At 39.9% G+C, this 25,880-nt stretch overlaps 3 protein-coding genes across 4 annotated transcripts in view; 1 reads left to right on the forward strand and 2 right to left on the reverse strand.

Annotated features, from left to right (window-relative positions):
* LOC137125463 (NACHT, LRR and PYD domains-containing protein 12-like) overlaps positions 1-25,880 on the reverse strand; it is a 382,261-nt gene that overhangs the window by 181,031 nt on the left and 175,350 nt on the right. The window lies entirely within an intron of this gene.
* Positions 61-14,469, reverse strand: LOC137125462 (protein NLRC3-like). The gene is made up of 15 exons (XM_067500948.1): positions 14,183-14,469; positions 13,465-13,583; positions 12,052-12,171; positions 11,819-11,938; positions 11,369-11,491; positions 10,356-10,472; positions 7,637-7,715; positions 7,246-7,474; positions 5,069-6,854; positions 4,816-4,989; positions 2,968-3,141; positions 2,491-2,664; positions 2,164-2,337; positions 1,984-2,030; positions 61-1,828 (listed from the first exon to the last, which is right to left on the reverse strand). Exons 1-15 carry the CDS (start codon positions 14,249-14,251, stop codon positions 1,281-1,283), a joined length of 4,053 nt encoding a protein of 1,350 aa, XP_067357049.1. The 5' UTR covers positions 14,252-14,469; the 3' UTR covers positions 61-1,280.
* The window catches only part of LOC137125132 (uncharacterized), a 35,786-nt gene continuing 24,491 nt past the window's right edge, over positions 14,586-25,880 (forward strand). Inside the window, exons 1-7 of the mRNA XM_067500125.1 lie at positions 14,586-14,650; positions 15,649-15,731; positions 18,215-18,652; positions 19,378-20,992; positions 21,119-21,382; positions 22,058-22,492; positions 22,660-23,064. Of these exons, the coding sequence (XP_067356226.1) occupies positions 18,262-18,652; positions 19,378-20,992; positions 21,119-21,382; positions 22,058-22,492; positions 22,660-23,064 (3,110 nt within the window). The 5' untranslated portion in view covers positions 14,586-14,650; positions 15,649-15,731; positions 18,215-18,261. The remainder of the gene's footprint in view (positions 14,651-15,648; positions 15,732-18,214; positions 18,653-19,377; positions 20,993-21,118; positions 21,383-22,057; positions 22,493-22,659; positions 23,065-25,880) is intronic.

A 25,880-nucleotide genomic window follows, 5' to 3' on the forward strand; every position in this document is an offset into this window, starting at 1 on the left:
CTTTACCTGCTGCAACACTGATGCATCACACATGCTTCAATAATGATTTCATCTCATTAGTGTATTTGGATGCTAAGACTTTTATTTACAGTGTGAAGATTGTAGATTTCTGCAGAACCTTTATTTATTTATGAGGCTCATGTGGAACAAATCATCATGTTCACTACACTTTAAATACTTTGTTTTAATCAGGAAACATCACTGATCATTACTATTAATAAAGTCCATCAGTCAGTGTGCCGTTTTTCAAAATAAGACAAGAGACAAATCAGTGATTCATGACTGGAATAAAGTTCCAGCAGCTTGTTTTCTGAGGAGGAAACAATAAACACTGAAATAAAGATTCATTCAAGTTCTGAGTTCTACTCACACAAGTAATGATGGAGCTCATATGTTTGTCCAGCAGCTCAGACAAAAACTGGTTTAGATTTCCCTCAATGCAGCAAAGTGAGGAAATTCAATGAGAACAGTGGGACTGTCCTCACTGTCTCAAGTCTTCACTTCTTTAAGATTGAACAAAAACTGTAAAAGCTCTAAGAACACGTCTGAGGTCAAAGTCTGATCCTTTATGGTCATTGAACTCCACCTGCTGCAGTAAAGTAACAACAGACTTCCTTCTACACATGGTGGAAAATACCTGGTACTTTACATTTCTACTTCTTGAGGACTGGTGTTGTGTTATTGAGTAACAAAGCAAACAGAGTTTCATGTTACGTCGCTGAAAGTCAGGTTTAACCTGACACCAAGTCTTTGTATTGTTTTATACTTAAAATATTAAAATGCACACACAAATAAATTACAGAGAAATCAAATGATTTCAAATGATCAAGTTAAAACCACGAGTGTGTTCAGAATAATATTTAAAATCAATATATCAATAATATCTTTAAGTTGTTTTCAGACTGATGTTACAGTTCGTGTTGTAGCACATTTGTTTGGTTTTCAGTCTTTTTGTCACCAAGACATCAGAATATTATGACTGATACAATTTACTTTTATTGCCCTAAGCCCTGAAATAATGAAGATAATTAGTAAAAACATGTTTGATATATCTATAATACAGTTTACACTTAATGAGCAGTCAGCAACATGTTGATCCTGTAATGATGGAAGCTTCATTTTAAAAGGACCCAAAGACGAACAAGTTTACAAGGAATCATTTAGAACTGTTTCTAGAATGATCTGATTAAATCCACAAATCTGAAAAACTTGTGTGTAACTGAAAGTCCAAATCTGTCCAACACTGACACAGTGTCTCCAACAGGACAAGACTCCCTGCTCTACTCTGGACACAGAGACAACCAGGAACCAAATGACAAGAACCCAAACCCAGCATATAGAGGTTCAGTGAATGTGGTGTTGTAGGTGTGGACGTGGATCAGTTTGTCAGAGGAGACTCTGTAGAAGGACAGAGTCCCAGCAGGACAGTCCACATACACTGCTACTCTGTTAGAGCCTGAGGACGAGGGGATGTTTGTTCCTTTATTGTTATGTTTGACATAGTAACTATTTTCATCATCATCATAATCATGACAGCACTCCAGACTCCAGGACTGATCATTGTCTCCAAACACACAGTCTCTACTTTGTCCTTTTCTGCTGATTCCTCTGTAACTCACAGATATAAAAGCCACTCCGCTCCACTCCACCTCCCAGTAACAGCGACCAGTCAGACCATCACTACACAGCAGCTGATAGACGTTATCAAATCTGTCTGGATGATCAGGATACGACTGATCCTCCTCCACATGTTTCACCTTCCTGTTGTTGTCAGACAGTCGTTGTTTCCTGTTCACTGTGTTTGTGTCGATTGTGAGTTGACAGAAATCTGATGGAGACAACAAGACACAAACAGCTGCAGTTATTAATCCATCATCTGTTCATTTCTTGACACTTTGATGATGTGAATGAGTGATGTGACAGTTTGAAGATGGTTGAATGTTGCTGCTTTGTTTCCATCAATCTCATTAAAAATACACTTACACTTCCTCAGACCTGGTCTCAGCCATCGTTCTCCACCAGGCTCCACCCTGAAAGGAGGAGGGGGGTCAGAGCAGCACATTCTCTGTCAGCATGCACACATGGACATTACATGGCTCTAACTGACATATTTTGGTGTATTTACATCTAAATGATTTTTGCCTGCAGCAGGTGTCTTCATACCTGAGAGTGTCCAGTCTCCAGAGTGGATCATTAAGTCCAGCAGACAGCAGCTTCACTCCTGAGTCTCCTGGATGATTGTAGCTCAGGTCCAGTTCTCTCAGATGGGAGGAGTTGGAGCTCAGAGCTGAGGCCAGAGAAGCACAACCTTCCTCTGTGATCAGGCAACCTGACAGTCTGTAGAGACACAAAATGCCACATAAGAACCTTCACTGAACACAAAAAGCAATGCTCACATTTGGTAAAATGTACTTTACACAGAGGCTGTTATTTATTCATGTTAATCTGATTAGAAATGCTCAAATGTTACACAGGTGGATGAATCCTGACCTGAGAGTTTGCAGTTTACACTGTGGACTCTCCAGTCCAGCACAAAGCAGCCTCACTCCTGAATCCTGCAGGTCATTGTTACTCAGGTCCAGCTCTCTGAGACTGCAGGACCGGTCGCTTAGAGGCGATGACAGAGCTTCACAGCTTCTTTCTGAGAGGTTACAGACACTCAGCCTGGAGAGGAAATAATACTAATAAAATAATAAATAATAATTTATTTATATATTTAATAATATAATATTTATATAATAATAATAATAATAATAATAATAATAATAATAAAAATGTTTGAGTTTCTTGTAGTCACATTTAAAGGATGATGACACAGTGGACAGAAAACAAATAAGATCAAGCTTAGAACTTAAACGTACAGATGAGTTTGTCTTTATCTCCTTAAGTGTATTGCAGAATAAATGAAATTGAAAAATGTTGAGAATTATCTCAAATGATTTAAGACAAACTGTAAACTGATCTGACCTGAGACTCTCCAGTTTACAGTTTGGACTCTCAAGTCCATAAGACAGTAACATCACTCCACGATCCTGCAGGTCGTTGGTACTTAGGTCCAGTTCTCTCAGGCAAGAAGACTCAGACCTGAGAACTGAAGTCAGATTTTTACAGCTTCTCTCTGAAATGTTACAGCTGCTCAGTCTGGAGAGGAAATAAATATGAACAGTGTGTTAGAGGTTCAGAAGTAACAAAAATCTCTGAAATAACAAAACGACACAGTTCTCCTGCAGAGAAGACAGTTGGAAGCTGCTACATTTGGTCATAATCTCCTTTGTTACCAAATAACATTTTGCAATTTTATTCTAACTAAGCTGAAGATGTGACCATCAGCGATAGAAATGTGATTTTGTCACCTGGGTTTCATTTAGATTTAGTCCTCTGAAAACATATCAGTTGAGCTGATAATCAGCTTTTGGAGTGTGTCTGTCAAACTAGTTCGTTAATCACTAACCTCTCAATTGTGACCAACCTGTTGATGTTTCACTGTCTAGTTCTCCTTTTAACCATCCACATAGAAACTGAGCATCACTGCAGACATACGATCTTTAAGTCTCCTGTCTCAGTGGCAATTGTCAGTGGAGAAAAAAAAAAGCTTGCAGTGAAAGCTGAATGGTGAATGCAGTGTGTGTGGAGCATGGTCAGATCAGTGATAGAGGAAAGATCAGGTTTCTTTTTGTACAGAACATGCTCCAAGACCACCTCCTGAATTCTATATTTAAAGTTGGGTTTGTTTTCATTCATCTTTCTTATTAGGCCTGATTCAATTATGACCTAATAGTTATATTTAACATAGGTAAATATGTGTTTATGGTTTCAGAATCTGACAAATTGAAGTAAATGTGATCTACTTAGTCTGACACTGTACCATGTGTATCAAGTTATAAGAGTTAATGTGTCTTCAACTATGAAGCTGAAGTTTGGAGTCACAGCTGTTACTCTGGTTTATATTTGAACATGAGATGTGGTGTGGCTTGGAAATTGTCATTCAACACGCTTTTCCACAAGTGGAATGAAGAAAGTCAAGTGAAGTTACATCCTCTCATACAGACACAGGATGCAGTTAGTTGACCATTGCTACAGCTTTTGAGGTCCAGGCCCTTTTTGGACCAGACAAAATAATACAGTTTTCACTTTCCACTAGTTCTTTGATGTTGACTTGGTGTGTGGGTGTCCTCAGGCACAGGGCAGCTGTGTCTCAGTAACCAGAGTGGTTTGTCCATTAATCAGTGTAAAGACACAAAAAGGGTCCTTAGCCTGCTTGCTGCCATTTAGCAGTTTTTCTGTTCTGACTCTTTATTGTAATTGTAGCCCTACATATCTACAGGTGTAGTCTAAGATTGTAAATCATTCTACATTTTTGCCATATTCAGCAACATTTGAAGGGACACATTGAACTGTGTGTGCATGTGCACAGCAAAGGGGGAAAGAAATGTGAGTTTGGCCAGTTGATTCCAGCTAATCGACCCAAGTGCTGCTCACAGCCAACAAAGAGGTAGAGAGAGACATGGAAGAAAGTCATTTTTAGTGCTAGTTAACCAAATATGGTACATTACCACTATGTAGATGGTTGATTATCTTAAACATATTGATTCCTTCTTATAGCAACATGAAGAATGTTCAATAAATAAAAATCCATCCATATCCACTGGTGTGATAATCCTAACAGTTTATCTATGTCTGTAATGCCTGAATGTTTTCATATTCTCAGCTGATTTGCTCCCATTTCATATTTCAGAAAGATGTTTGAGCTGTATCAATCAATAATGTCAGAACTATTGGAGGTGATAAATCTCCACCCATTGAAAACAAACAGACCTGAGAGTCTCCAGTCTGCAGTGTGGACTCTTCAGTCCATCAGAGAGTAATTTCACTCCTGAATCGTGCAGTTTGTTGTTACTCAGGTCCAGTTCTCTCAGACTAGAGGACTGAGAGCTGAGAACTGAGGACAGAGCTTCACAGCTTCTCTCTGAGAGGTTACAGCCACTCAGTCTGGAGTAAAAAAAAAAACAATAAGTACATTTATTCTTTATCTTTCTAAGATTATTAATAAATGAATAAAAATACTTACTGAACTTTTGTAGAAGCTTTGACCACTGGCAGCAGCCTCAGAAGAGCCTCCTCTGAAGCAAAGTATTTATTCAGGTCAAACACGTCCAGATCTTTTTCTGATGACAGTAAGATGAAGACCAGAGCTGACCACTGAGCAGGAGACAGTTTCTCTGTGGAGAGACTTCCTGATCTCAGGTACTGTTGGATCTTCTCCACTAGAGAACAATCATTCAGTTCATTCAGACAGTGGAACAGGTTGATGCTTTTCTCTGCAGACAGATTCTCACTGATCTTCTTCTTGATGTACTGGACTGTGTCCTGATTGGTCTCTGAGCTACTTTCGGTCTGTGTCAGTAGACCGCGCAGGTGTTTGGTCTGTAATGAAAGACCAAGAAGGAAGCGAAGAAACAAGTCCAGGTGTCCATTTTGACTCTGTAAGGCCATGTTCACAGCACTCTGGTAGAAGTCTGCAAACTTACTCTTTATTGTTTTAATAATCTGGGTGGTTGATTTTGGTCTTGACAGCAGATTGACTCCAGACCTGAAGAATGTCAGATGGACATGAAGAGCAGCCAGAAACTCCTGAACACTCAGATGGACGAAGCAGAACACCTTGTCCTGGTACAGTCCTCTCTCCTCTATAAAGATCTGTGTGAACACTCCTGAGTACACTGAGGCTGCTCTGATATCGATGCCACACTCTGTCAGGTCTGATTCATAGAAGATCAGGTTTCCTTTCTGCAGCTGCTCAAAAGCCAGTTTTCCCAGAGACTCAATCATCTTCTTGTTCTCTGGACTCCAGTGTGGATCTGTCTCACCTTTACCATTATACTTGATGCTCTTCAGTCTGGTCTGAACCACCAGGAAGTGGATGTACATCTCAGTCAGGGTCTTGGGCAGCTCTCCTCCCTCTCTGGTTTTCAACACATCCTCCAGAACTGTAGCAGTGATCCAGCAGAAGACTGGGATGTGGCACATGATGTGGAGGCTTCGTGATGTCTTGATGTGGGAGATGATTCTGCTGGCCTGCTCCTCATCTCTGAATCTCTTCCTGAAGTACTCCTCCTTCTGTGGGTCAGTGAACCCTCTGACCTCTGTCACCATGTCAACACACTCAGGAGGGATCTGATTGGCTGCTGCAGGTCGTGTGGTGATCCAGAGGCGAGCAGAGGGAAGCAGGTTCCCCCTGATGAGGTTTGTCAGCAGCACATCCACTGAGGTGGACTCTGTAACATCAGTCAGGATCTCATTGTTGTGGAAGTCCAGAGGAAGTCGACACTCATCCAGACCGTCAAAGATGAACACAACCTGGAACTTTTCAAACCTGCTGATTCCTTTGGTTTCAGGAAAGAAGAGATGAACAAGTTCCAACAAGCTGAACTTTTTCTCTTTCAGCACATTCAGCTCTCTGAAAGTCAATGGAAATGTGAACTGTATGTCCTGGTTGGCTTTGTCTTCAGCCCAGTCCAGAGTGAACTTCTGTGTTAGGACTGTTTTCCCAATGCCAGCCACTCCCTTTGTCATCACTCTTCTGATTGGTCCATCTCTTCCAGGTGAGGCTTTAAAGATGTCTTCATGTCTGATTGTTGTTTCTGGTCTGACTGGTTTCCTGGATGCTGTTTCAATCTGTCTGACCTCATGTTCATCATTGACCTCTCCAGTCCCTCCCTCTGTGATGTAGAGCTCTGTGTAGATCTGATTCAGAAGAGTTGGGTTTCCTGCTTTAGTGATGCCCTCAAACACATGCTGGAACTTTTGCTTCAGGGCAGCTTTCTGTTTGCGTGAAAAAGCCCCAGCAAGAGTTTCTGAATAAAAACAGTAAATGATATCAGTGACTAGAAAAATGTCATATTTGCTTTACAGAAATTAGAAACAAAGACCACAATTGAGTTTTGGATAATAAACATAGATTGATGGATACAGGTGATGGAGAATGTTGATAGGAGATGAACTTATCAACATTACATATACACACACACACACACACAATATATATATATATATATACACACACACACACACACACACACACATTACCTGGATGACTGAGAATCTTGATTGATAATCAAAGTACACAGTCATTTTAATATGAAGTCTGGTCCTGCATTTGAACTTCTGAAATCTTTTTTCATATCTTGAAAAACAGTAAATATTCAAGCTATCCATGGCATTAAATCTTTAGATAAATCTTCTTACCTCTCTGCAGACAGTCAGCCAGCTCCTCCTGCTTCATTCTCCTCAGGAAGTTCACTGTGATCTTCAGAAATGACTCTCTGCTGCTCCTCCTCTGCTCTTCATCCTCACCATCCAACACCTCCTCATCCTCCCTCTGACTCTCTGAGCATTCTGGGTAATCTGGACTCAGACTCTTCTGGATCTTCTTCAGCTCTTTCTTCACAAAAGTGACAATGTTGTCCTCCAGCAGCTGGAACAGAAAACTATATGAATGACACAATCCAAGTAAAACCATGGAGCCAAACATCAGATCCCTGTTGGACAGACTGACAATCCACTGGTCTAAAAAGTGCAGCATGAACATTATTGTGGACACAACAGATGGAAAAGTAGTAGTTGTACATGTACAGACCATAAATATGGAGTCCAGGTGTGTTTGATGCTGCTGGGGAGACTGACCACTGGAAACCTCTGAGCTCTGCTGGTCCACTCTGTGGAGAAATCGGGAAGAATGAGCCGCTTCTATTAAATAAAGTAACATAACAAAACAAGACAAAACAAAACTACAAAGTAAGCAAAAATTGAGTGACAAGAGCAGGCCACCCAACAAGGCGGCAAGCCGCTTGTCTTTAAGGGAGGCCAGGGTTTTATAGGAAGTAGGACACTGGGCCCAGGTGCCCTAAACAACCTTAATTGGCTCCACCTGCAGGTACCTGCAAGTAGAACATACAATTGCTTGATGGGCCAGAGGGAAATCAGACCCCCCTCCAAAATAACAGGGCCCCAAAGAGAATTCCGACTGCAGAATAACTACATTTAACACTTTTACTCCAAATAAGTGTGCATACATTACCCAAACTGTTTAGCTAAAATCACAATACCTGGTCCATAGGTGACATTCCAAGGCCCAACATCCCCTGGACACATTCTCATCTCAGCAACCGGTGCACCTAGGAAGCAATTTAAGAGGCCAGGAAGAGGCAAGGGGAGTACCAACGTAAGCACACTTTTAGACCTGGTCACTTACAGGGGACTCTGGAAAATGCATCTGCCACCATGTTGTCAGAACCCTTCACATAACGGATATAAAGACAATAGGACTGTAAAACCAATGACCACCTGATCAACCTCTGATTCAGACACTGCAGAGAGTTCAGAAAAGTCAGTGGATTATGGTCGTTGTAAACAACTACAGGAAACTGTTGCAGCTAACATACACATCAAAGTGTTTTAAAGCCATGATCAAAGCCAATGTCTCCTTTTCAATCACTGAGTAATTTAACAGGTTATAGTTGAATTAAAAAAAAAAACAAAAAAAAAAACACTGACAGCTTTATCTATGCCAAGATCATCTGCTGCATGAGGACAACTCAAGCCCCCACCTGGCTGGCAACAACATACAGTTTGAAAAATTTGTCAAAATGCGGAGAGCACAAAACTGGAGCAGAACAGAGGAGTGTTTTAACCTGATCAAAAGTTTTCTGACAAGCAGGGGACCAAATGAATTTCTCTATTCCCCTAAGCAAATCCGTGAATGGTGCCACCATGGTAGAGAAGTTCCTACAGAAACTTCTGTAATAACCAACAAGGCCCAGAAAACACATCAGTTCCTTTTTAGTAGCTGGAACTGGACTGTTCTACAACCTGAACTTTGGCTCTCACTGGGTGAACTTGTCCTTGCCCCACTACTCGGGCGAGGTAAGTCACTGTTGCCCTCGCAAACTCACACTTCGCCAGGTTGACAGTAAGTCTTGTTTCCGCCAATCAAGCGAACAGTTCTCTGACGCATTTCAAGTGAGTCTCCCAAGTATCAGAAAACACAAGCACATCATCCAAATACACTATCTAGCCCTGCATGTCCCCTAATACGCGACTCATCAAGAGCTGGAACCTAACAGGAGCATTGCAGAGCCCAAAAGGCATGACAGTGTAGGAGTAAAGACCAGTTGGTGCAACAAAGGCAGTGATCTCTGGTGCAGGCTGGGAAAGAGGAACCTTACATTACCAAAATAATTGGATGTAATAATTGTTTTGAGACTTGTTTTGTTTAAATTAATGTTAATCAACACCTGGACACAGTTTGCACCATTGTACATTAATACAGAAGTTTTTTGATGAAAGGAAGCTATGAGCCGTACATTTGATACCTATGCAGGACAGAAGTAAATCAGTCAAACAAACTGCCCTGATAAGACTGAATGACAATAGAAAAAGCTTTATAGAGTTTGAGCAAAAAATATATAATTGCATCAAATAAATGAATAAATAAAGACACCATTAAAATGTGTGCAACAGCAACATTTAAAAAGCTATTAAATGCACAAGATGGGAAAAAATACTTAATTCATAAAAAATGCAGGGGTCCCAGAGATGAAATATGGTGAGCAGCCAGTTGTCCTGTCTTATGCCATGTGTTTGTGAAGCAGCTATTTTGTTTCTCCAAAGTAGAAATCTGTGCAGACTGTATGTCTGTACACAACAAACCTCAGCTTTCTAGCTATGGTTGGTTGAGATGGGTGAATCCATCAGGTCTACCGTGGTTCAGTGAGTAACATCCCAGTGGTCAAAGGTTTTCAGTGACGGAAAGAACATTCAAGCTCAAGTATTATTATTGAGAATAGAACTTTTGTTGTATAGGAATCAGCTGTTAAGGACGTAAGTGCCCATTTCCAGTAAGTTTCTGATAAGTTGAGAATCTCTGGAAACGAGTGCGGATGGCAGTGGATCAGTTGCAACAGCAGTTGTCCACATACCAGAGGATCAGGAGGTCAACACCTGTTACTCCCTGGGAAAGACACTTGGCTAAAGCAGAGGGAGGAGTTTATATATGTGGGTTGAGTAGAAACATGGTCAGAAAGCGGCCATTTAATGTGACGGAAGAGATTGAGAAGTCATTTTTATTCTGGTTTGATTGGAAATAATGAATGAAAGACATTTATTCATATTCATGTGTAATTTGGGTGTAACGTTCTGGGCCATGTTGTCCACAGACCTCAGAATTTTAAATCTAGTAAAGAGGGCTTTGGAATTGTTGGAACTAGATTGGGTAACGTGTGATCAGGAAGTGGCCTGGGATATGCTTACAGCATCTTTGTCTTTTGTTCCCTTAATGTTTTGTAATGTAGACTTACTTTCCCAGTGGTGAATGTTTTCTGAAATTAAATGGTTGCTCCATGGAGTGACTACTCTTGATGGACACACAGCTGGGCTCAGGTCCAGCTTCAAGGACAGCTAATGCCACATCAACACTGGTACAGAGAAAAGACAAACCGAGACAAAAATTCACTTTGGTTTTAAACCACAAACACTGCAGGATTATTAGAAAATGATAAACTGAGTGATGGACCTGTTTAGACTGTTTACCAATCTTGACTGGATGCTGCCATAATTACTGTCCTTGATTCATATTAGATCTTGAATTGGATGCGATGAGGGATGTGGTCATCAAGAGTGAGGCTAAAGAGGTTTGGATGTATTGGAGTTTATGGGGAGTTGTCAGAGTGACTTAACCTGCCCATTGCCCATCGCATAGTCAAGAGCCAGTATTCAGTCCACAAACTTTAATGTAGAAATCACAAATAGCAAATGTATTTTCTTCACTTCTCTAGCAACAACTTGAATCATTTATTCCCGGTGCCCCTTTCATACTGGGTTTTGGTACCCGACTCTAGATCAGACCCTAACTTTCTGAATTTGCTGCCCAATTTCTCAAACAGGCAATAGTTATACCTCGTCTTCACTACTGCATAGTTATTTCAATTTGCTGAGTTCAAACTGTATGTTGACTAAAACTAAACTGAAAAAAGATTGTTTAGAGGTTACTGATGAATTAAGTTGGCTGTAAAACTCCCTGTAGGTGTACTGACAGTATGTAAAGTAAAGATCTGACTATGACCAGTTTGGATCGATGAGGATCCCTCAGCTGCACAGAGGTTCAAAATGTTTCAGCCTGAAATCCAAACTGTCATCTTCACATCTTTTCTTAACTGTCACATACTGGATGACACTTTCTACCTGCAAAATAAATGATGTTTTAATGTGAAGTTTTTGTTGATGGTATTTAGAAGTTAATGTTTGCTGTTAATGTTTCCGTTAATGTTTTGTAATGTTGCAGAAATTGTAAAGTAACTTGAAGCGCACTTACTTTCCCAGTAGTGAACAGTTTCTGAAATACAACGGTTGCTCTATAGAGCGACCGCTCTTGATGGACACACAGCTGGGTTCAGGTCCAGGTCCAGCAGAGTCTGGTCTGTGCAGCTTCTCTGGTCTTGAACACAACACAGACAGAGGTCAGAGTGTGAATAATGATGATGATTCGTTAATGATTTTAAACAAATCAGATTCCACTGACAAGAGCTGAAACGTGAAAGTTAAATATTGTTGGCCCAGAATCTATGAGTATGTAAAGTAAAGCTCTATGGAAGGTGAATTTATCAATATGACAAAAAATAAATTATTAGTTACAAATACTGATGTTGGCATATTTTCAGTGTCAATGCCAACGACTAATTATGGAAGCTCTTTATTACAAACTGAGCTGTAAATGTATGATGGATAAAAAACTGCTGTCTTTCTGTCAGTTTAAATATATTACATTCCATCAGTAGACTGTCTGAAATGAAGAGGATGCTCCATTGACCAGCCACTCTTCATGGACACACAGCTGGGTTCAGGTCCAGGTCCAGCAGAGTCTGGTCTGTGCAGCTTCTCTGGTCTTGAACACAACACAGACAGAGGTCAGAGTGTGAATAATGATGGTGGAGTGATTGTTGGTGCTGAGCTCTGACATGGAGAAGAGTCATGGACAGTTAGAGATCCTCATCTCACCTCTGAGCTTTGGTCTGACTCTCAGGTTCCCCACACCGAGGTTTTTTACTGGGAGGGTCTCCCTCCTCTCTGTCCTCACACTGATCCATGCTTCTGAATTCACACACACATTCTACCTTCCTGTGGAGAGAAAACACACATCCTTCATCTGCTGCTCCACGTCAATCATCAGTCTGAGATGGAGGCACCAAGATAAACACCAGCACACACACGATGCAAGACATTCACTGCCAAACACAAGGACTGAGGATCATAGACTTAATCATCACAATCTCTATGTCCACAGCATCTACTGTTCTGTAAATGCAACATGTGGGACTTTCCTCTTTCAAGTTCCCACATGACCTGGAGCAGAACTGTGATGCACATTAAGACATGTGGACAGAATTCTTTTCTTTATTTTACTTAACAGTGACCTTCAACAGTTATGTGCAGTAGGACTGTATATAAATAGTAATTGTTTTTGTCAAACAGAGGCTGTGTATGTGGACATACAGTTAGGTGAAAAAATTTGTATCACTTATTTTGAAATGTTAGAAAAAGTAAAACAAAGAATATTTTTCATCAACATGTTTAATACACATTCAGCTACTACAAATCTTCTTTTATCGCAAATGAGTTAAGCTTTTTTTTAAATTAATTTATAAAGAAGGATGCAAACTTTTGCACTTTTCTTTTTTTTTGTCCTTTCAGCTTATCCCGTGAGTTCAGGGTTGCCACAGCGGATTATGTTTGTTTGGCCCTTCCTGATGCAACCCTCCCCAATTTCTACCAGGCTTGGACCGGCACTGCACAGCTGGGGAGTTCAGCGTCTTACCCAGAGACACGACAAATATCGAACCACTGACCCTGTGGTCCGTGGACGACTGCCTTACCTACTGAGCTATAGCCGCCACACAATTTTTAAATTTTCATATTTTACCATAATCCGCACACTCCTTTTTTTGTACTAGTGGAACGGGCAGGAGAATTTTTAGACTGCAGTATTACTATTTCAAGGACCTGAATATTTTTTCACCTTCAAATGAGAACTTTCATATACACAATCTAAACACAAGTAGCATAATGTTTACATTTTAAACTTCTCGATAAATCCAAAGTTGCACCTGTGGCCAACACCAAATGTGCATTAAACCCTATCAACCAACCAAACACAGAGACAGAGCAGCATCACACACTAATGTAACATCAGAGACAGAAAATGTCAGTGGTTTCCTGTCAGCAGCACCGTTTTCCTGTAGCTGCTCCCATCAGGTTCTATGGTCTGACTCAGCAGCACCTTCATACCTGAACCCCATCATCCAGGTTTAAAAGGCTTTTCTCCCACGGGGCTCTGCCGACAAACTGCTGAAAGCAATCACACTAATAACCTTTATGTAAAGTTATATTGAAATTACAGTGAATTACATTTACTTTGACGCAGGAAGGTAGAGCGGTTCTCCCCCAATCTCGCAGTTGCTGGTTCGATCCCCGGCTCCACCAATCATATGTCGAAGTGTCCTTGGGCAAGATACTGAACCCCAATTTAGTTGCTGCCGGTGAGTGTTGGTGTGTGAGTGTGAATGGGTGAATAAGAAGCAGTGTATAGATTTGAGTACTAATAGGTAGAAAAGCGCTATATACCGTAAATGCAGACCATTTATTGACGGTAATGAAAAAGGCGGAAGTACTGGAACGGAGCTACCTCTCTGGCCCAGTGTTTTTTATCTTACTGTAAACTCAAAAACTACTATTATCCTCTGAACTGTCCCTCCACAGTGTCTCCTTTGGTTCCTGACAGAGACGGTATGAGCTGTGGTCCAGCGGATGTCCGGCCGAGCTCAGACCGCATTTACTGTCTCAGACAGCGGGAGAGCAGCGGCTCATCTCCGTCTCCTCCACAGACTGATTCAGGCAGGAAAAGCTGCTTCAGGCCTCAGTAACAAGGACTCTGTTTTTGCCTACTGACCATCAGCTGACTCAAATTTTCTTCTCCTGTTTCTAACATGGCGGTTGTTTGTCTGCTTCGCTCCTAGTTCACAGTTGAAGCTGTGATTCTATGAACGTGTACAATTCAACAGCAGATTTCTACAGTAACTAAACCAACAACGACTAATGTTCACGAGTGAAACATTAAAGTACGTTTTCTTACCTTCAGACTAAGGTTTGGATGAAGAAAACGCTCTGCGTCACAAACTTCCGTAAAAGTGAAACTAAACATTGATGGTCTTTGTCAACGTGGTTAATTAGTGAGCGTGCAGCATGTCATTCTTAGTTAAAACTACAAAAAAAGGCAGCGGCTATAAGACCCAACAGATTCTCTTCTTTCTCTTTTTTTCTACTTCAGATAAGAAATCCCATCGTATAAGGAAATAAAATGTAAAGTACTCCTCAGGCCCATATGTGAGGATTTGACAAACACTAAGTTCTTTTCTGAACAGTAAATGAGGTAGAATAACAGGACAGTAGAGGTCAGCGTTACACCCTGTAATGTACAGGATGCCGGAAATGGATTAGCAGACGAAGAAGAAGACGAAGACTCCTCCTCTTCCTATGTTCAGTTTAGTTTTACTTTAACTGAACATTGTGACGCAGCATTTTCCCACCTTTTTAAGCGCAGGTAAGTGACATGTTTTCAGTGTTTTACCGTTTAACGTTAGCGCCGCTAACTCTTGCTACTTGTTCCACCGGATTTAATAGAAAACCGCGGTTCGGTTGTTAAATCAACTCCGACTGTGATCGAACCCAAACAACTGGATTTGTTAAAGTCACTGGTCGTTACCTTCGGTTTTGTTATTTTGACCATTTGCTTCACTGGTAACGAGGCTCTGCGAATAGTAAGTCACAGGCAACGTTCTACTGACCGAGAACCTGGTGTTAGGACACAAACTGAACTTTATCACGTTCTTCCGGTTTAACCGGTTTTATATTATCTAGTGACATCAGCGTGAGTGAGGCTGTGATAGGAAGTAAAGACGACTGTGACGAGGCCTGTTAAAGACTCCGCAAACATATCACATGTCCCTAATTCAAGTGGATTTAACAAATGAAGAACATTTAGCAGAATAAAAGGAAGTACTAAGAGCAGTACAAGTGTATGGAATTAAAAAGCAGGCATATGATTGCAGTCAGAGGAGGCTTAAATTAAAGAAGTGCATATATATTTTAACATACATCTTACTTGCTATATTATTGGACTTAATTTTTTTTAGTGCTGAAAAAAAGTTTAAAGTCATTGACAAAAAAAAGGAGGGTTTGCTCTACTCCATTTGCAACAGTGTATATGCTATTTCCCCATAAGGACAGCTGTGTTAACCATGTCCGAAACAGATGCATTCAAATTGTCCATATTGTGATCTGCATTACATAATTACTATGTTTGTTTACTGTTTGAGCTTTTTGCTTCAAATTCCGACATTTCCTACACGACCTGTGTACTATTAGTTTTGGTGTGTGACTCTGTATCTTTGACAATAGTGAGCATTAAACCTTGGTCTAAAAACCAGAGCTGCTCTTTCGCTTTTTCTGTTGAGATAATCTGTGTGATTTTGGTGAAGTTGAATGATGTAAATACAGCCACACCTGCATAAATTTCCATTCATTCATCTACTGTTCTAGAATGCTGCATAATAGACCTCTATTAGCCTGAAACAGTGGTTTAGAGGGTCCTGGCTTAGATGGAACTGCTTAAATTGGACCAGGTGTGTTTTTTTTTTTTTGTTTGTTTTTTGTTTGTTTTTTTGCATTTAAAAAGCTTATACAATTTCTAAACATTTTTTAATTTTAATCCCAGGTCCCGGCTATATGCCGAAGTGTCTCTGGGCAAGACACTGAGCCCCTAACAGCCTATTCCCCTCCCCAGCTGTGCAGTGCCGATCCCAAAAGCCCGGTAGAAATTGGGGAGGGTTGCGTCAGGAAAGGCATCCGGCGTAAAAACGGTGCCAAATCAACATGCGGACAATGATCCGCTGTGGTGACCCTGAACTTATGAGATAAGCTGAAAGGAACAAAAAATGACAAAAAACCCCTAGAATATTGTTTGATAAATGTTGATCAGAAAATAACTTAAATTTTGGTTTAAAATTATTTTCTATATAATTTGGCAGCGCTTTTAAAATCTGTGGGCTAAATAATATACGGCATACTACCTGCTATTGTCATGATGTTAATTAATACATTTGTTTATTTATTTTTAATTAATTATACAACTTAATTATTAATAAATAAGATTCATGTACTGAATCTTTGTGCCCCCTTAATTTCTGGCCCAACTTGTGACGAGGCCACGCACGTTTCATAAATCAGCATATTTTTATAATTGATTACGTCGACATGTTGCACTATCCCTACTCTTTTACTGCATCCACTATTCCCTCTCCCTTTCCACTAATAATCCCAATCAGCAGTCTGCATGAACCAGTCGGCCAATAGCTGTCAAACTTTAAATCTGGTCCCCTCTGGGCTGTTAGCTGTCATTTCAGTGTTGGGTCGAAGTAAACCTCCTCCACAGCTTACATATTCTCCATCCACATCTTGAGCCTCTTCTTTACCACCAATACCACCAGTGTCTAGTCTACTTCAGAGGTTGTTCGTGTTCCATTCATAATCTTACATCACTTTTCAAAGCAGCGTAATCAGGATGGAATGTAATTACCAAAGACTCTAATCACTAAAGACTCCTTTCACTTCTCTTGTACGCTTGTCGCTTCTACAATGTTCAGATCTGCAGATTTGGCAATGGCTGCAGCAGCTGGCTTTCAGCAATCACACACATTTTCTGTAGGAAATGCCCATTCTAGTTGCATTTGAATTTTTTCATTGTTACAGATATCAGTAAAAAGTGGTGTCTTACTTGATGCACTAACAAGTGCAGAGATACCTGCATGTAGCGCCTGTTAATGTTAAAACCCCAGTTAATTTTTATATATGTTTTCCCCCTTGTTGATTAATTAATCAAAACAACAGGAATTATTTTAACGACTCTTAATCCCTAATTTCAGGATCATGTTTTCAGCCAAAAAATTTTGAATGCTGGATAGCTTCTAAATTTCACACCAGGGATCAATAAAGTGTGATAATAATTGTGTATTTTGTTTTATTAATCTTATTATGAATAGTAACTATAGTTATCAATGAATGTAGTGGAGTAAAGGTAAAATGTTTGCCTATGAAGTGTAGTAAAATTAAAGTGCTAAATAGGAAATACTCAAGTAGAATTACACCAAAGTAAATAAAGTTACTTTCTATCACCGCAACACAATGCTGGTTATACACAGAATTGTGATCAGGATGACAGAAATGCATGTCAGAACATCTAAAGCCAACCTAATGCTCAGAGTCAGACTGTAAAAAAAAAAAGTAGAATATTAAAAATAATCTCTAATTACACACATACATACACACACACAAACTCCCCACTCACTCCTACTTGGGGACGGTCTTATTCCTTCCTTCAAGCTTTGATCCTTTATCAGAGGCCTGGGAGCTTAAGGGTCCTGTGCAGTATCTTAGCTGTTCCTAGGATTGAACACTTCTGGACAGACATCTCATATGTTGTTCCTGGAATCTGCTGGAACCACTCTCCCAGTTTGGGGATCACAGCCCCCAGTGTTCCTATTACCACGAGTAGCACTTGTGCCTTCACCTTCCACGTCAAGGATCTTAGCTTGGTCATTCTCAACCATATATATTCCTTCTGCCCCTTTCACCTCTCTCTCTTCTTCCTTTTTCAGCCTCTCCTCTCTTCATTAAATTCATTTGACTGCTGTGATTTAGAGAAAAAGATTAATATTTTGTCTGAATGTCCTCTGGTTTCCTCTTCTGAGATTGTACTATGCTCAAGTTGGCTTTAATACCAGCTTTTTTACTCACATTAGTTGCATTGAGAGAAGTCTGACTGTCTCTGTGATGATTTATTAGTGATCACTTATGTTAAACTATTATTACAACACTGATTAATAAAACATCATGTGTAACATATGAAAAGTGGAAAACAAGAGACTCATTTAGTGAATAAACAGAGAATAAACAATGGCCAAATCCTTTAGACACTGGGATGTTTTGCAGCAGTTTTATATCCAGCTGATGCAAAGATGCAGGTTTTTAGATTTTTACATAACTGATCACACATCACAGGCATTATAGTTACTTTAGTTATCATTTTACATTGTATCTTATTCTTCAGATGAGTTAAGCTGGAGGTGTTTGCAGAACATACAGAGGTGAGGACACATGGCTTGTACATCCCAGTCTGCTTTGGATTACATCAAGAGGGCCAGACTTCACCTAGTGAGAGAATTACAGAATCTCTCAGTGATCGTGGAAAATCTGTACCAGCAAAGAGTTCTCAGTGATGAAGAGGTCAGTAAAATACAGGCAGAGGTATATGACTATAATAAGACCAGGAGAATACTGGACTCAGTCATGAAAAATGGGGAAGAAGCCTGCTATAAGTTCCTCAGGATTATTGACATGATGAGGAAGAGGGCAATTGGGAGGCCATCTCTCCTCCCTGACCAAAAAACTTTCATTTCAACTGAGACCAAGAAATTTGACCTTCACCACTGGATCAGCTGCTTTTCTTTTAAGGAAGAGACAAAGATGGAAACAAACTACTTACAAGGTATTTGGAAGCAGAATCCTGATTCATAACATCTTATACTTATTATTTTTTACAAAGTACATTTAAGTGGGTTTCGCATTTGTACAGATGATTAAAAGATGTCCCTCTTCAAAACTTACTGTACCCCACTCAGTACAGTGCATTTGTGTTGGTTTTATAGTTAAGAGAAAATGAAAACACTTCAGGTGGCACATAACGATGACTTTAGAATATTTTTACGGCTCTGAGTATGTATTGTAGCTAGTGTCTAACAATGTTCCTACTTTCTATGCAATGCACAGGAATTTTATGTATCAAATGATTGAGCCTTTGAAAAGTGGAAAACATTGGAAGAAATGCTGCTATATAATAACTGACATTATGAAACAGGGACAAACTCACAACTGTTAATTTCACAAGTTTGCATACAGAGCAGTACAATTGTCAGATAGTTTAACCTCTGATCAGCTCAGAACTATAAATCAAATCAAGTCCTTATTGTGAAGTTTACGAGCAGACTGGATTTATAAAACTTAGCTGTAGGTTGTACGTTTACTGCTGTTTAAACACATAGGACAATGTCTGAATGTCAAGCTTATCCCCCATTTCATCTTGATTGGGATGAGATCTGTTTTTTTGGACCAATTACAAACCACCTTTATGTATGGAGACTTCATCATATTTTGCATTGCTGGTTTTAGGTGGCATTTTAACATTTTTTTTGGTATTTATGTATTTTATTTCAGGTTCAAAGCAGAGTTACAGATATCAGGACTATCTGAAGTCAAAAGCTCTAAAAATATCACGTGACTTTTGGATGGCCAGCAAGAATCTGTTTGAAGAAAACAAGCCTGATCTGTCGTACACTTCCCTTGTGTTAGACACACAAAAGAACATTTCTCCATCTAAAATAAAGATTTTAAAGAGCAAGAAAAGCAGGATGAGTCGCCCTAAAAAGTTGAAGACCTATGTCCCTGAGGACAAACCAGAAATTTCCCCCAGTGACCTTCTGAAAACAGATAAAAACATACTGTTGGTTGGTAAACCTGGAATTGGAAAGACAGCACTTTCTCTTGAAATGTTCAAAGTCTGGGCAGAAAGAGACAACGAGGAGCTAGATTACATGTTTTACTTTGACATGAGACAAATGTCTGAAACCCCAAAGAACTTGGAGGATCTTCTTTTTAATGTGTTTAGTGAACCAGGTGAAGGCAAAGAAGAGGTCTTACAGGATATAAAGAACAATGTCACAATCATTTTTGATGGAGTCACAGATCTCTCTTCATCAGTGGTGAAGAAGCTTGTGGACAAAGACCTGCTACCTGATGCAAAGATCATCATAACGTGCAGACCAGAGGATGAAGAAGACTTCTTTCATTGGGACTTTCTCAGAGTGGAAGTGAAAGGCTTCAGTGAAAAGACCATCAAAACATATTTATCTGCAACGCTGGGTGAAGAACAGAAGAAAGTTTCGAGCAACCTGGAGTTGTTGACTCTTTGCCACGTCCCGATGTACGCGCTGATGGTGGCTGCCTGTTTTTCATCCCAACAGTCTGCACAGCCATGTACTGTCACTGAAATATACATTAACATTGTTCGTTTAAGCCTTCAGATGAACAGCAACAGATCAAAAACCAAAGACCTAAACTCCTTCATCACTAACAAGAGTGAGGAAATACTGTCTTTGGCTCAGGTTGCTTTTCTTGCAACTGAAGGAAAAACTGTGAATCTGACTAAACTGCCTTGTGAAGACATTTGTGTCCTTTCCTTCCTAAAAAGTCTTGTTGTCAAAGTTGCACATACTGAGACAATAACCAGATATGCTTTTCTCCACTACACAATTCAGGAGTTTTTTGCTGCAGTGTGGCTCTTGAAGAATCCTGATAAAATCAAGGAGGTTTTTCAGCAGTGTCTCACTGAGGACAAGAAACACATGAAACATTTGATCCCCTTCATGTGTCGATTGTTGAATGAGAAGAGCCCAACTTTAATGAAGTGTCTGATTCCAGCTCAGGAGCTCAAGACTACATCCAACTGGTTCTTCAAGGAAGCGATAAACACGTTTTTCTCTTGTCTGTGTGAGGAAGAGGACACTGAGGACAGTGGCCCTGATGTTGACATATTGTTCCTATGCCAGTGTTTGTACGAGTCCCAGTGTCCTGAAGCATGTATCTACTTTCTGGAGAAACTGGAATACCACCTGGATCTCAGTGAAAAGACTCTAGATCTTTACCCCTGCTGTGCTGTGTCCTATGTGATCACACAGTCCAAGGAGAAGAAAATACGGCTGAACCTCGAGGACGTAAAAGTCTCAGATAAAGGAATGAGTGGACTATTTGGATGCCTTCAAAATGTCCAATGGTATGCGGAGCAGAATGTAAAATATTTCTTCATCTTAACATCATTTAAAAGCTGTGGCACCTTGTTGATTCCTTATTGTAATGTTCAGAATGCTGTAGTCGTCTCCCATTTGTCTCCCATTTGTAGGTGTGACCCTCTGCCACGGCAGCTTTGGAAGATTTTCCTTCTCAGTGAAGAGCAGATGGATCACATGAGCTTACTCAGACTTGATGGAAACCAGTTGCACCTTCCAGTTGTGGGTAGAAGGCAGCTGTTTGAAAGAGCTGTTAAAGTAATGAAGAAGATTACTACTAAGGTTAACGTCTGTCTCTACTGGGACAGGGAAGCTCCTGACTACCAAGATCTGTGTGAGTCCCTCTTAGAGGCTTTGCCGAACATCAGCTCACTCAGGTATGTAACTTCTTGTTTACTGCTTATTCCACATATTTTAAGTTTTATTGTTTTGTAAAAACATAATTGTTTGGTTTTTTAATCATCACTTTACAAAAATGTGCGAAAAACACGTTGAATTAAGTGTGAATAAGAAAAATACTTTACCTGGGTCATGCATTCACACACCACATGCAAAAATTTGACCTATCAGATTTTTTTTACATTTTCAATTTAGTTTTAGAAAAGGAAAAATGAAAGAACAAGCCATAAACAAATTTACATCAAATCTCTTCAAATACTTTAAGGTTCACAGCATAATGCATTTGCACTTTCCCTCCTTCCCACAGTCACCAAATAGCTCATTACTGAACATTGTTATGGCCCAACTCAAAGCTTCTGGCTCAGTCTCAGTTTTCTATAACCTCTTTTCATCATTTGATAATTAACTCTCTTTCGGATTAAAAGCGAATGGGAGAAGGAGCTGCAGTTAACCTTATCAGAAGACCCTTAGTTAAGGTGAACTCATCCTATTGAGGTACTAGAAGGTACTGCATAAAAAAATCACAAATACGTCACAAAAGTCAAAGAATGTGAAACAACAAAAGCCACACAGCTAAAATCTGACTCATATCCAGCTGTGCTGCTGTTATACGAAACACACTGTTCAATATGAATTTGTTTACTGTCACACAGGTTCAGGATGACCTACAGAGATCCAGGAGTAAAGGACCAGGAACAACACCATGGGACAGTGGAGATGGAGAAAAAGAAACTATCAATGGATTTATGTCGGAAAGCAGCACTTCAAAGAGTAGAAAGTTTTCATAGTGTGGTGGATAAGCTCATCTCGTTGTTTTCTTTTAACAGTAGCTTACATACCATCCTCCTTGATTTGTACGAGCATTTCAAGAGTGAAGGATGTTCAAGTGTCCTTCCATCATTACAGTCAGTTTTCCAGTCAGGTCCTAGAGTCTGGTCCATAAACCTCTCAGAGAGAAAGACCTCCATCCTCCTGGAAGTGCTGAAACTACAACCAGAGAAGAAACCAGTGGAGCTGACAGGATGGTCAGATGAAGAGAGTGAAGTGAGGAGTTTCCTACAGTGTCTGCCTTATATCTCACAGCTCAGGTAAATGATTGTCCTTCATATCAGTTCGGATTTTATTTAAACCATATTCAGTGTTTTTGTTGATATTTAAACATAATTTAAGCAGAATGCATTCGACAAACCAGTCTGGATAAAAGCTTTAGTTTTTCTTGAATAAAATCATGTTTTGGTAATCCTTGTGTTTTCAGTTTCATGCCTCAACCATCAGATCCTTCAGAAGAAACAAGGTTCTTTGCGAATCTGTTCTGTGCAGCAACAGAGAGAGAACAGCAGACAGGAGAGAAGATAGTGGAGCTGTTATCATCAGTCTGCACATATCAAACATCTTCTCTGAAATCCAAATGGTGTGACTTCCTCATTGATCTGTACTCAGAGACTAAAACAGGTCTGAGAGTTCTTCCATCATTACTGTCAGTTTTCCAGTCAGCTCCTAGAGTCTGGTCCATAAACCTCTCAGAGAGAAAGACCTCCATCCTCCTGGAAGTGCTGAAACTACAACCAGAGAAGAAACCAGTGAATCTTACAGGATGGTCAGATGAAGAGAGTGAAGTGAGGAGTTTCCTACAGTGTCTGCCTTATATCTCACAGCTCAGGTAAATGATTGTAGTGAACATTTGTGGAGCGGTGTTCTCACATCGACACCACCTCACTGTTAGTTTGAAAGTTTAAAATGTGTTCAGCTGATGTGTCCACATAAACATCACATCATGGAGTGTAGTTTTAATGGTTTTTACTCAGTGATGCTTTTGACCACACGTATATAGATTAAGATTCATCATTAACATGAGCAATTTGGAATCTGTCTGACAGATAAGATTTAAACCAATGCAACGTGGTTCCTTTAATCCCAAATCCATGTTCCAGTCTCTGTAATACAATGTTGTGGTCAATGGTGTCAAACGGGGCACCAAGGTCTAGTAGGACGAGTACAGACCCAAGTCCATTATCTTACGCCAAGAAAACGTCATTGGTGACTTACCAGTGCTGTTTCTGTATTATGATGAACTCTAAATCCTGACTGAAAGTCTTCATACAAATCATTCCTGTAAAAGGTGTTCACATAATTGTTTTGCAACTACTTTTTCAAGGATTTTAGAAATAAACAAAAGATTGGATATTGGACTGTAATTGGCTAAAACACCTGGCTCAAGAAGCAGTTTTTTGTAAGCAGAGGTTTGAATACAGCAACTTTATAGGTCTTTGTACATAACCAGTTGGTACATAACCAGTTTCTAAAGATAGCTTGATCCCTCTTAGACTGTATTTTACCCATAGATCTTGCTGAGCAAACTTTAACTATTGCTTCTTGTCAAAAGAAAAGCATTGAGCATTTTTCTGAAATTGTTTGTTTTTTGGCACAGATTGGTGAACCTCTGCCCACCTTTCCATTCTTTACATTATGACCCTGTTTCCTGGCTGCATTTTCTCTGCAGTAGACTGCAGGCAGGCAGGATTGTTTACCCAATTCAGTCAAACCTGTCCAGGTTTCAGTTAAAGTTAAATGAGCTTAGTCTCTTTCTCTCTCTCTCTCTCTCTCTCCCCCCTAAGAACCACGCTTCATCTTTTACTCATCCATGCACTGCCTAAACTGCTGAGAGTCCTACATCACGCACACTCCATAAATAATAGTGTTTTCTTTCTTGGTTTGACTGTTTGTTAGAAACCAATTCTTACAATTGGCATTTAATTGTCATTTCCCCTGCTTTGTTACAAGATTTGAGTCAGTTTGTGACAGTGTACAACATTTATCACATTTCTTAAAAGAAACATGCTACAAGAGTTATTTTAATGTGAAGAGATGTGGTGGAAGTCTCCTGTGACAGACTCAAACAGTACTGGTACAGGGTGGGTCGTTAAAAAGCTTAGAGGTCTTCACATATGAAGAGCAGGAAGCACAAAATGTGGGACCACAGAGCAGCAGATTGAAGAAGCACTTCTTTTTTGTAACATTTCGTCTGTGTCCTGATGACACAGACCAACAATTCACCGCCCACTCGTGCTATGTGAAGCTTAAACAGTCTTTGCAGTTCAGCTAACAGGCTGTAAACATTGTGGGGACCAGTGTCCTGGAGGACAGAGTGAATCAGTTAACTGGGAAGATGGAACATCTTAATCAGAAATAGTGAACTGTCAAATATAAGATCACAGTAAGTAGTTAGTTCTGAGTCCTTCAATTAGTCCACAATGATCTTACAGTGTCCTTTTAACTGTTCCCTTTATTGGGTTGTTAGTAACTACACATCTAGTTATCTGCACTACATTAACTTAAACTAAGCTACATTAACTAATTCAGTGCATGTTTGAGTTTTCTGAATTTTAAAAAATTAAATTTCACAGGAAATGGAAATGCTACAGGAGAATGTAATGTAGTCTTATCAAGTTGTTCTACTTGAGTGTGGAAGATGAGAACTTGCTGTAATTAACAGATGATAGAACAGGAAAAAAAAGCATTTATTGTGAAGTTTGTTTACAGATTCAGTTAGTTATTGGTGTTCACAAGTTTTGTTGAACTAAAAGAGAAAGACCTGCATTAACTACAATTGCCTGGAGTGGTCTTTCACACGTAACACCTTGCATCAGGAGATTGCCTGGGTCAATAGTGGAAAAACTCGGCTTGATTTCAGTGAGGGGCCAGCACATACGATCACAATTAGGGTGAGGGGGGACCCAAGCGAGGAGATTGTGAGAGGGACTGAACTAACAAAAGCATTTATTGGTAAGAATTCAATGACAGACAGAAATCGCTCCTAACAGGAGGGTACAAAGAAAAAGGCTCATGACAGGTAAAAGTCTAACACAAACTATCAACTTGACTGAACACTAGGGAAGTTTACTTAAAGAAAACAAGACGCCAAACAGACTTAATGTCGACAACAGGAGGGATACATAGTAACCAATCCAAACACTACAAAAAGGCTCAGGAATAAAATGAGACAAAGATGATAAACAAACCAAAATTAATACACAAGCCAAGGCTAAGGAAACTAATCAACAGAAGCACAACAAACCTCAGACCAAAAGTTGCTGGAAGACAGAGTCCAATACACAGGAGTCAGGATTGCTAGGATTATGTAGACCATGAGTTCAGATCATAGGCTGTAAAAGAGAAGATGATGGTCTGGCAGGGGACTGTGGGGAAGGCTGGACCTAAATAGTGAGGGGAACAGGTGCAAACAATAAAGAAAGATAACGAAAGGTAAAGCTAAAGAACAGGACTAGGAGCAGGAAGTGGGGAAAAAGGGGCTACAAAATAAAAGTCCAAAGAGAAAAAGTGTAAGTGGGGAGTCCCGACTTAAAACAATTAGGCTGTGAGAAACTGTGTTTTGTTAACAGCACTTAGGCAGATCCAGCCTAAGACTCCAAAGCCTAAGTAAAAGATGAAGACAGAAAAAACTAATGAGGTAGATCG

This window comes from Channa argus, chromosome 4 (genome assembly GCF_033026475.1).
Source record: "Channa argus isolate prfri chromosome 4, Channa argus male v1.0, whole genome shotgun sequence".
NCBI lineage: Eukaryota > Metazoa > Chordata > Actinopteri > Anabantiformes > Channidae > Channa > Channa argus.

Excerpts from the sequence above, each read along its gene's own strand:
- LOC137125462 (XM_067500948.1), bottom strand. The coding sequence starts at position 14,251 with ATGTTTAGTTTCACTTTTACGGAAGTTTGTGACGCAGAGCGTTTTCTT. Across the intron at positions 6,855-7,245 it reads GGCTGACTGTCTGCAGAGAG|AAACTCTTGCTGGGGCTTTT; the intron begins GTAAGAAGATTT and ends GTTTTTATTCAG. Across the intron at positions 3,142-4,815 it reads TGCAGACTGGAGACTCTCAG|ACTGAGCAGCTGTAACATTT; the intron begins GTCTGTTTGTTT and ends TTTCCTCTCCAG.